This window comes from Cydia fagiglandana, chromosome 13 (genome assembly GCF_963556715.1).
Source record: "Cydia fagiglandana chromosome 13, ilCydFagi1.1, whole genome shotgun sequence".
Lineage (NCBI taxonomy): Eukaryota > Metazoa > Arthropoda > Insecta > Lepidoptera > Tortricidae > Cydia > Cydia fagiglandana.
In genome coordinates this window covers 1924886-1936869 of record NC_085944.1, presented here as the reverse complement: position 1 = coordinate 1936869, position 11984 = coordinate 1924886, and the positions used below count along the sequence as shown (strand labels likewise).

General features: G+C 42.6%; 1 protein-coding gene across 4 annotated transcripts; it reads left to right on the top strand.

The window, feature by feature from the left end:
* Positions 1-609: 609 nt before the first annotated feature.
* LOC134669955 (serine/arginine repetitive matrix protein 1) lies at positions 610-10000 on the top strand. Of its 4 annotated transcripts, XM_063527587.1 has the most exons (7): positions 610-847; positions 933-1018; positions 4780-4953; positions 6395-6501; positions 6580-6729; positions 6943-7964; positions 8248-10000. In XM_063527587.1, the coding sequence occupies exons 1-7, from the start codon at positions 808-810 to the stop codon at positions 9294-9296; spliced, it is 2628 nt and encodes an 875-aa protein (XP_063383657.1). In that variant the 5' UTR covers positions 610-807; the 3' UTR covers positions 9297-10000. The 4 variants fall into 4 exon arrangements, with proteins under 4 accessions (XP_063383657.1, XP_063383660.1, XP_063383659.1 ...); XM_063527588.1 differs by lacking the exons at positions 610-847; positions 933-1018 and adding an exon at positions 1383-1767; XM_063527590.1 differs by lacking the exons at positions 610-847; positions 6395-6501.
* The last annotated feature ends 1984 nt before the right edge of the window (positions 10001-11984 follow it).

Here is an 11984-nt window from a genome sequence, read left to right as displayed (position 1 = left end):
TTAACATATGAACGCAAAACATGACGTAGCGAAACACTCAATTCATAATACCGCAATGAAACTAAATTTATTCCGACCTACATAATACGCGGCGCTGCAAAATAAACATACCGAGTCGTGTTACCTAGCTGCCTAGGTACTCGGCGGCCAGCTCGCACATAACATGAGCAATCAATAAACTACGTACATAGCGGGTATGTACGCCGGCCGCTCGGGCCCGGCCTCTGCCGCGTCATATTTACCTATACCTTATACCGATATGTACCATTTTCCTATTCCCAGTATATTCGGCTGCAGTGTCGTGAATACAAGTACTCCGATGAATTGGAATGAATTCGAATTGAATGCATTGACGAATTATTATTGTACCAACTATGATATTTCCAATCGAATTTTTCAGTTTCCAACTTAAACAACCTTTATTATTTCAGAAATACAGCCTTTTCTAATATTTACATTTTATCCGACACGAAAATTACTATCGATTTAAATTGAATAAGATCGATTTAGCGCAGTATCCGATTGTTCACGAAAGAATCCGTTATCGATCTCTATATCGATTTTTTCGTCCATAGATCAACGTCAGCAAAGTCTATGCTCTATTGGTGTCAGCTGTCAATGACACTTCTACGTTCGAACGTATTTTGCAAAAATCATTTTTAGTTTGCATCAATATGATTTTATTCTTATATAATTAGCGTCTTAGTTTTAATATTATAGGGTCGTTGAAGAATATGGAGTGATATGTAAATAGCATTGCATGCATTGTGTTGTGTATTTGGACATATACGAAGATTTTCATTGAAGATGGTGTCAACTTTGAGTCGTCAAGAAAAATTCAATCAAGGTTCGCCATATTTTGAACCTTTATTTGGGGGATGTATATTAATTCAAGTTAATAAATAGTTTTTTACCGTGTTGTTCTTTCACAGCGAGAAGAAATTTCTGTTTTTACTTGGATATTCAAGACCAGGGACTATGTAGATCGATATCAAGAAGACTCCAAGACATGGGTTTAGTGAGTATATACTTTTTTACCGCCAAAATCATACTCCACATTGCGTATGCCCAGCTAAGGTATACGTTGCATTACATATTGCTTAATGTATTTAGTTATGTAGCAGTGCAAGTTCAATAAATAGGGAATCCACATCGACAGCGGTATTTGGGGTGCTTTTTACGTCCATCAAATTTAGTCGCTTTATCTACGTTCCATTTCTAATATTATGGTTATTCTTGATTAGTGATTTAACTGTGAAACCAACTTGAGCTTATATTTTTAACATATGGGTAAGACATTCATTGTTTTTTTCGTATTTACGAGGTGAATCAGATTGATAACAAAGTGGCATAAAATATATAATAAATATTTAGGTCTCGTATCTGTTAATAGAAATTTGCGTAGTAACGGAACGTGATTGTAACCGACCAATCAGAAGCGTTGCCCCTTCCGCTCGACAGCAGCGCCGCTAGCGACCTAAACAAAAACTAAAGCGAAATAACTCCATCTTGTCTGACAGATTTGTGTGTTTATTGTGAATATTTCGTATATCTTTAGCAAATGTACCTATTTACTAATAATTACTATTATATTAAATGCGTAAACTATCTGGAATTTCGTTATACATTAAATAAAACAAACATTTAACGGGAGTGTCGTAATTCGGAGTGAATCTAGCAGTGACGAAGTGTCCATCTCATTGACTGGTATATAGTTACTTATTTTTGTGATAAGCGGAGCGCGCGGGGCTTGCGGACGGCTTTTGTGTAAGTATATATGTTCGGCGACGCTTACATACTCGAGCCGATACTGGGATCGTGTCATAATTGGTTAGAAAACGGTTTAAAACATAGTTTGTACAGTGACCAGTCGGGCGCGTAGCTTGCGTTCGATTTTAGGTCATCTTTTGTACGGTCGCGTTAGAGTCGCCGCCGCAGCGCGAAATGCAACGGGCCGAGGCCGCGCGTAGCAACCTCACGCCCGCGGTGCACTCTATCCATTTTAAAAGCGGTCAAAAAATGTAGTTTCCTATCGGTAACGCGTGTGTATGCTTAATTTTTGACAGTTGATATTACTTTTACCGTCTCAAGGGGATGTGGTTCTTAAGACGTGAATAGTAAGGGTGAGTTTGGTGTGCGCACGGGGGGCATGTTATTTTTTTGCGCGGGACGGTTGGAGCGAACGAAGGGCGGGATGCCGCGGTGCCGGCGACGCGCTACGTTTGCTGACGGTATTTCAAGGAAAAGTGCGGTGTATTATGTAGCTCGCCGAGCGCCGCGGCGACCGCCGAGTGGCGCCGTTACCTCATCATTCATCAACTAGATACTTGTATGCCACTACTTGATGCTCACTTCCTCTGCATGCTCTTGTGACCAAATCAGCGTTTTACCGTAAAGGGGGCATTGCGTTGCGACATACGTGCTGGGTCACACTGCAAGTATTGTGCTGACTTTCACATTTCATTTACTTACTGCACTGTTAGCATTTTTTTTTCATTTGACAGTGACAGATTTTCTTATAAGAGTTGCTTATAATTATTATATTCAATTAAAATTTGCTGGCAACACTACAATAATAAACTGAATAGAGTCTGTGCGGAAAGAGAAGAGTCGTGGCAGAAACGGGAACTAACATTTTAAATTTTATATGGCAATCAAACCTTTGACACCTGTCTTGTAAAAAGTAAACAAACTTCTGTCATTGTATATTTTTATTAACAAAAACCGCAAGTTTTATGTATAAAATATTTTCAAAACACGATGAAACCGTACATAAAACCACAAGAAAAATTATATTTAACATTGTTCGGTTTTGTCAGCGGGAAGAAAACGGCTAAAAGCCGACTATCGACTTACAAAAAGTCGCGGAACGTGTTTCCGCTATTCACGGGTATTGATGTTGTATTTAATATTAAATAATTACCTATTTAATAAGCCCCCTAAGTAACTTGTCTCCGGTACATAATCGGTAAGTATATTCATTCAAAATATATTAATTTTCATAAATATGCAGGTAATTCATGATCTTTAAAATAACTGACAAATAGTCTTGATACTTGCCATTTTATGCATATTTATATGTAATTTTTTTTCAGGATTGTGTAAAAGTACCTACGGTATCTCGAATAAAAGACCGCTAAGTAGGTGATATGTAAGAATTCGTAATCTACGTGCCGGATTCAAGCACATCCAGTTCCTCACATCAGTCCCTGGTTGTTCTGAAGCTAGCTCAAACATAAGTGACATTGAATATTTTAATTCAGACTTCAATTACAAAGAATAAAACTTTTCATAAAAATATTTCTTTATTTGTAAGTTTGTTTACTAGGTTCTGTTAGTTACGAAATTATAAGTATTTCATATTTAGCAGACTTTTCGGCGAAGTAAAATATCTTGAGATGAGAGAACCGGATATATCCCAATAAGGCCTACCTACTTATGCATTATTTTTATTCATATTCATATTTATTATTAATAATGTACACATACATTACAAGTCAAGTTTACAATGGGTGAAATATATCCCAGATAGTAAAATTACAGTTCTAATGCCCAATTTCTACCCGATCTACCCGGTTTTGTATTAAAATAACTGTTGGACTGCACAGATTAGGTAGTACATAAATGAGACTCTATCTTGTTTGGTACTAAAATTACAGTTGTATTGGGCAGATTCTTAACTAGTTTTAGCAGTTTTGTCAATCGCACTGTCACTTTTTAGTATCTGAGACATAAAAACAAGAGTGTGTTTTAAAAAGAAAACTAGTGCCTGCGCTAAATCAGAGGATTGATTTGACGAGCCGACACCACCACCAGGCTCCGTTTAGTAAGAAACCGGAATAAAAGGGATACAAGTATCATGACCTTTAGTGTCGTACTATAATCACGTGACCAGTGTTGTCAGCATAGCAAAAACCATAAAATGGCTCTGGCGCGCCCTCAAATCCCACGACTCTTCTCTTTCCGCACAGACTCTAACATGTTCGCATAATTTAGAAAAATATATTTCATATGATTTTCCCATTCACCTAAGTGTAAAAAATCCTTAAAATAAAAGGAGGGGAATGTAAAAACTTCAAACTGTCATGATACTCACAATGACCAAGTGCCTTAGAAAAATCGCATAGCAAAAGCACTGAAAGATGCTGTTATTTCTATTTAAACATTTTAATAAAGGAACAATAACTTATCTAAATTACTTTTGTCTGCACTTATTCATATAAAATAAAATAAACATGCTTCAGAGGAATAAAATCTACTAAGCTTTTTTTTTTTTGGCAGTATGTATCTATAATTTATTCTAAATTATTATTCCTAATATATAACAATAATAGTAACCGAAATGTTCTTTTGTTCCTAAAAAAATTGCTTTGTAGATTTTTCTTAAGACAGCAAAAAAATGTTTTGATGAGTCGGTTAATAAATAAAACTTTAAATTTCTTTTCAATTTAAGGCAAATACAATTTTGACATTTGAACAATTGTTGCCAATCCATTAAGGTAATTTAGGCTAGGCTATAGGATACCTTCAGTAGAAAAGTCTGCGAGTGTGTACAGATCCCAAAAATGATAGATACAATTTAAGAAATCAAAACCAGGACTATTCCAATGTAAAGACTGTACGGGTGCGAAACCTGGTTTATCCACAACAACTAAAAGACAATACTTCTTAACTATATCAAAGATGCTTGACCACCAAAGATCAAAAATCAAAGATGTTCGAGATGGTGTGGGGGGTCTCAAGCCACAGATCGTCCATCACATGTAAGACTGCTTGCAGCAACAAGAGGCGTGCCTGAGCGGTCGCGTGACGCACGTGGTGCGCGACAGCGGCGCCGGCGCCGCGCCCCCGCGATGGCGCCGTGACTCGGCCCGCACGCGCGCCGATGCCATGCTCGACCGCGTCCGCCACGCGCCCACACCACACAACTACGTGCTGCTCTCTGTTGAGAAGGTAACGGAATGGTCTAAGCCTTAGACCTTAGCCTTAGACTCTAAGGTGTAAAGCTCTGATTTCCTAGGATAGCACGGCCGTCTCCATATAATATACTACAACATCCATATTTAGCCGTATTATTTTGTATAGAGGCGGCCGCTATATGACGGCACCGCTATCCTAGGAAAACCGAGTTTAAGCACCTTCATATGGTGTTCGATGTTACATTACTGGTATCTAACTATCTAATAGTTAAAGGATCAGCAAATTCCGGGTCTTACGCAACCCGGGGACAGCTATGATAAGCCCAACCACCATAATGGTATGTTGCATGGTCTGCAGCCTGGTGAAATTGACTGTGTCATCATCAATGTCAAATATTTATGAAAATATAATGTTTATATTATAAGACATCACTTTGCTTTATTAAAATTGTTGCAAAATTAGCTTAAACGGACTCTCACTCTATTTAGAGTCTTCATAGATGGCAGAAGTAAATCGAAATCTCGGTTAATGGAGAGCTTTTGGTAAAATTTTTGACAAAAGCAGTAATGGTACTATTTCTATGGCTATTTTTTTAGCTTTATCAGATGTCCCGTAAAATTCTAATCTCCCACTTTGTGTCAGTGTAAACATTTCAAAAGATAAAAAGTTGGTCGCTGTTACAAAACACACTTCCTAAGGGCTCATTTAGACGATGCGAGTTTCATTGCATTGCGGGTTTTGATCGGTCGGTTTAACTGGACGTAACCAACAGCAGTGGCGTAACTAGGGGGGGGGGTTGGAGGGGGCACGTGCCCCGGGCGCCGTCCAAGGGTGGGCGCCAAAATGGGCAAAAGACTACCTCTCCGCCTTGCCAAAGGCACAGCAGGGATACTTTCGTCAGTCGTATTTACCACCACTGTGAAGTGTGAAATGCGGATGGTAATCTGGCCCTCCGGCAAATTTGGTGCCTGCCCCGGGTGCCATATCCTCTAGCTACGCCACTGACCAACAGTCCGCAATGTAACTAAAATTGCCGCCCAAATCAGCCCTAACAATCTTACTATGCTTGTTACAAATTTACTTCACTTCTAATCTAAAACAGCATGCATTTCATATATACTTATATTGTAAATGTAGTTACCACACTAAAGTGCTCAAATAGTGACTCAGTCACTATTTATACACTTTATAAACTTTATTTTTCTGCTTATTCCATTGGTTTATTAAAAACCTCTCTGCAATGGCACTTTCTTTTATGAAGTAATTGGATTGGATTACCTGTAATTTATGTTATTACTAAAACTTTGTTTCTCGCATAAGTGATTTGTAATCTTAGAGAAATAAATATATTTGAACTGAAATTTAGAAATAATTAAGGTTTGCATATGTTTTGCTGACCAATGGAATTTAGCTATTTCATACTAACCGCTTTCTTACGTTCCTATATATATTTACAGCTAATTTGAACTTTCAGGCTATAGCTCTATTGGATAAACTGTATGACACGTTCTTCGCGGCCCCACGTAAATCGAATGTCAGGCTCTTCACAAAACATTATATCAAGATTGAATTTTTGGACAAGTATGAACCATAATTTTAAACTAATTATACTTTTAAGTTTAGCCATACAACATATCTATAGAAGAGTTTCTCTTTCAGACAGTGCAGGCCTCTGTATAAGGAGTTTGATGCGTGGCCTGAGATCTCATTAGAACCTAACCCGGAGAGGAAAGAGAAGAAGGAACCACCTGTAAACCAAGGAGTCACAGTCAATAACAACTACCAAAATACAATTGAACAGAATCGCGAGTAAGTCGAGTATTTTATTCATAAGATTTTTTGCAGGATTTTAAGTGTACCTGTAGGATAGTATGTGTATCTGTAAAAAAAATGTATCAAAAATATAATTTTTCATCCCGTATTCTAAACCTTCGAACTCGACTCCTGACAGTACTGATATTGTGTACATGTACGTAGTTATACGTTGCGTACAGTCGAAATTATAATGGTTAAAATTTTCAGAATGACACGGAAGAACAATCGTCCGCGAATAAAAGAGAAAGAAGACAAGGAGCCCTTGGGCGGGTACTGCGAGGCGTGCGGCGCCATGTTCGCGGACCTGGCGGCGCACGCGCGCTCGCCGCGCCACGCCGCCTTCGCGCGCGACACCGGCAACTTCCTCGCGCTCGACTCCCTCATCGGCGCCTCCTTCCTGCCCGTCAACGGCGAGCGCCGCTCCCTGCGCAACGTGTGCAACGGCGAGCTCGACCCCCGGCGAGTCAACGGCGCCCTGGACGACGAGCCCCGCCGCACGCGCTGCAGGAAAACCGACAGCCAGGAGGACCGCCAGTATTACAAAGTCGTCGGGGTCAGCACGAAGCTCCGGTCCAGCGGGGGCTTCGTAGCCAAACGGAAGGATTCCTCCCCGACGTGCAACGGGGCGAAACCGCTCGTGGTCAAATTCAGAAAAGTGAGACGCTCCGAGTTGTCGGTGCTCAGTGATGAGGCGGAGCAATTCATGTTTCCGAAACGCGCCAGTTCGACCAGCTCGACTTCTTCGGATGACGACGATGATGATGAAGACGATAAAAAGGAGTCTCCTCGGCGAAAGACGCCGCCCCAGCCCGCGCCGGCGCTAGAACGGCGACGGCAGGCGCGCCCGACCGCATTAAAAGAGGAATCATCCGAGGAAGACAGCTGGCTAGATGACAAGCGGCGGCGGAAGCGGCGAGTTGTTCCCGTCGTGAGGAGAACGCGTCGAGCGCCCTGTAAACCTCCCACGCCTGAGCCCGAACCGCCGCCCGAAATAGAATTACCAGTAGAAAAGGAACCTGTCCCAGACCCTGAGCCCGAAGTGAGTCCGCTTCGAGAGGAGCCGGTCGAGAAATGTATGAAGTGGGAGGATGGCCGACTCAAGTATACTCCGGCGGTGGAACAGTTGGAGTTCGCGTTCGAGAGCGTGCCGCGGAGTGAGCCGTGGTTCGAGACCTTCACGCGGCAGGACCACGACCAGGTCTCGGTCAAAAACGTGCCACGGTGTTTTGGTAAGACATGTTTTTTCAAAATTTAGAACTCAAATTGTCAAGTATTAGAGTCACAATCGAATTTCCCCCATTATATTGGCTAATAATGAAAATGAAAAATGATTTATTTAGGTATCAAAAATGCAGCTTATTACATAGTAGTATTACCTTTTAAGAATAAGTATTCTATTTTTAGACAGCCTAGGAATAGTGTCCTGAGCCCTAAACTAGGTAAACCTGTCTTATAGGGATCGCATAGGCCTGCCCAATTTAATTTTTCGTGTAACTGTATCTTTTGTTACAGCATTATACTCCAAGTCGCCAAAGTTACCGTACGAGATCGGTCAGCTGCCGCCGCTGAAGCCGGACTGCTGCGCGCTCAGCAACCTGCCGCGGCCGGCCGCCACTGCGCGCGAGCCGCGCTCCGAGCGCTACGGCACGCGCGGCCTCAAGTCCCGCAAGCTGCACAAACGCATCGCCGCCATCGCCGCGCAGGACTCCCGGCCGAGGAAGTCCCCCCGCGAGCACGCCTCCACGCTCGCCATGCTCGGCTCGGCCGGCCTGCACCGCCGCGGGCCCGACGACGCCAAGTCCACCGCCTCCGAGGACACCGTCAGCGACGCGCTCAGCGCCAAGCCGGAGCCCTCCGAGGCGCAGGAGGCCGACGAGCGACTCCAGAAGTTCCTCTCGGAGGTGTTCGACGACGCCGCGGAGTTCGAGCTGGACGAGGTGGAGGGCGGCGCGCTGCCCGCCGCGGCGGCGCCGCCCGACGTGCTCGGGCTCGTGTCGGAGTGCGACGGCTGCGACATCATCCGCAACGAGATCGCGGAGGTCGCCGAGCGGCGCCGCGCGCGCCGCCGCGGCCGCTTCAAAAAGAAGAACAAGACCGGCTGGCCCAACAAGAGGAAGTCCAAGAAGGGCTCGCGCACCAACAGCTCCGAGAAAACCGAGAGCAGCCTCGACCGGTCCTCAGTCGCGTCCGGGGACACGGCCGACGACACCTGCGACGAGGACAACCTGTCCGAGATCGAGGGGACGAGCCCGCCGAAGGTCAGGTCGGAGGACGAGCGGGAGCCGACGGACGTCGACCGGGACGGCAAGTCCGACGACAAGCCGCTGCGGCTCGACGTGAAAGTGCTCCTGGAGGACGAGAAAAAAGCGGAGAAAGTGGCCAAAAGAGGGTCGGCGCGCTCGTCCGCGTCGGAGGAGGCGGAGGAGCGAGGGAGAAAGAAGAAACGCGCGCTGAGCAACCTGGCCAGCTGGCTGCAGCCCGTCGTGCGCGTGGCGCGCGTGGACGCGGCGGCGCGGCGCCTGCGCTCCGCCGCCAAGCCGCGCCAAGCCCGCCTGCGGTAGCCCCGCCCCGGCTCACTCTACCTGATGTACCGTGTCGGTGCGCCCCGACTATACTACTGACTTCGACGATTCCAGTGGAATCTAAATTTATTTTTACTGAAGAATATGAATGTGACAAATGTGCCGATTGAAAGTGACAATTTTCACGGGACGAACTGAGGTGTCCCCGGTTTTTGAGATGAGTTACCTAGCATAATTAACTTTCGTAATGTTATCTTCCTGCATATTATTCGTTTGCTCCTTTAGTCCATAGTTTTTGAGTTTATTTGCTATTAGTTTTTCACTATTTTGTTGTTTTTTGTTTGGTCAACAAATCGACCTTTTATGTTCTTTGCGTATGGAGGAGGATGATATTATATAAAGTGTGACAAACGTAGCGTTTCGCCATAGTCGTCAATTTCGTTGTTTTCGTCTCGTCCGCGCTGTGGAGTCGAGACTTTCTCAAAAACATGCCGTTGAAAGATATAGTGCATAAGTTTATCAAAACTATGTTTTTGAGGCTGGACATAGGGTATAGCTGTAATGAGTATTGTAAATAGACTGTAATTTAACCGAGTGTCCGTGTGTGTATCTGAGAGAGCTTAGTCTGTATATAACTGTTGCGCGAATGCGAACTGTTTCTTTTCCTTTTTATTTATAAACAAATGAAAGTTATCTCGTGTAATTTCGTCATTAAAAGTTGTATAAAATATTATGATTCTCAACATGTCTTTCATTTATTCTTAACGGCAATCATTTCAAAAACTACGGGAGGTACAGACGACATAAAAAATGTATTGTAATATATCTTACGTCTACATTTATACCTACTCTATTATATTGCGAGCCTGAATAGCTAGGCGCGAGGACTTTCCATATAGGTATTGCACGGCCTCGCATAGCGTATTGATTTCCGGCTGCCGGCGTTTCGGCGAAGCCCGTACGGTCCGCAGATACCTACCTACAGGCTACATGTAGCAATTCATCGGGGAACGCCGCGCTATACAAGTATACATACAACTTACATAGGATGGCCGTTAGAAACACCTTGCAAAAAAACATGTTAGTTGAAGATTCCATTGGGTCTATTGGTAATTTGGTACATTTTGTTTTACACGAGTCCCCGGATTCTTTGTTTTTATACGTCTTTGACGTCAACATCCAGGCGGCGTAGCACGGTCGCGTTTTTATCCCTTATCACCATGCCTGTCACGTTCTAACAAGTATGTTAGTGCGAAAGGGACGCGCATAGTGATAGTCGATAAAAATGGAACCGTGCTGCGCCCGCAGATGTGTCAAAGATCGTTGTGTTGTCAGCTACGACGAAAAATGGACTGTAATATCCTTCAAATAAGGTTTATATTGAATTTGATCTAGTCCGACATCGCAGGTGGTCCCGACTCCTTTAGATGTAGGTAGTCCATAGAGCTTACAATACTCTACGTATGACTATTGTAAGCTATAAAGGACGATAAAATAGGCGTAGTAGTTCCAAGGTCAGGTAATAAACTGAAACAGTATGTAAATAACAAGTTCTAGAATACGAAAACACTTTGTTGCTAGAGCAGAATTGTATAATTATCTACCTAGGTGCAGGATATGTTGTACCCACAAACTTCGTACTTGTCATAGTCTAATAAAACATGGTCTTCTCTTCCCAGAGTGACACAAGCCTACGTCACAATAACATATAGCGCTATCGCATATTATCAATATTATCATATAGCGCTGTCGCATATGATGACGTAGGCTTGTGTCAGTCAGGTGATTTAGAAAAGACGGGAAGAGAGTAGGTACCAGGCGGAGTATATTATTATACCATGGTACTTGTGATTCTTGTGAAATAGGTAGCAAAACGAGGGTAGAATATCTTCATTTACTTGAGCAAATCTCTCGCGTACCTATAGTTCGTTTTTTTTAGCATTAGAAATAAGGTAAACAATCTTGATGTGTCTTTTAATTGAAAAACACATTTTAAAAATAAGTTACGGCAAATATGTAACAATTATGAATCTAATACGATCATTTATATTCTTCTGCTTTCATAAGTAATAGTTTTTGATTTTTAAAAAGCGTTTTTCAATTAAAAGACCTGTCAAGATCGCTTACCTTCTTGCAAGTTCTTTCTAATGCTAAAAAAAACGAACTATAATTAGTCACTAAAATTGCATCTAGAATATCTAGATGTGTATACCTATTCGTTCCGGATGACCGCGCGCGGCGTTTTGAGCATAAATCAATAAATCCAGGCAAAAATATACGGGTCACGTCGATAGTGCGTAGGGTGACGGCACCAGTAATGGACACGGCACCAATTATGGACATTTTTTACGTTGATCGAATTTATTAAGCAACTGTCCCAACATTTTTCAACTGGCAACACTAAAGCATAACCAATAGACGTTTGAGCTGTCATTTTGACACATGTCACCAAAATCAGCCGTTTTGTTCTAAGATGGCTGCGAAGTAAAATCTCGTTGCGGGCGGTGGTCATAAAAATCCGTTATTGTTGTTGAAATCGTTAAGGAGGTGAGTACATATTTGTGCATGGTATTATCTTGTGTTATGTTGTAATGAGATTTAATGTTATTTTTACTGAATAATACTATATTGCAAGTAAATTGAGCTAAGTTGAATATGTCCAATCACAGCAATAAGTTTTTTGTGGGGTTTGTTCATTACTGGATTCGATATTTTATGAAATTCAGT

Coding starts and splice junctions, on each gene's coding strand:
- LOC134669955 (XM_063527587.1), top strand. CDS start 808: ATGGTGTCAACTTTGAGTCGTCAAGAAAAATTCAATCAAG. Junction 1,019..4,779: donor GACTCCAAGACATGGGTTTA/GTGAGTATATAC, acceptor GACTGCTTGCAG/CAACAAGAGGCGTGCCTGAG. Junction 6,730..6,942: donor ACAATTGAACAGAATCGCGA/GTAAGTCGAGTA, acceptor TAAAATTTTCAG/AATGACACGGAAGAACAATC.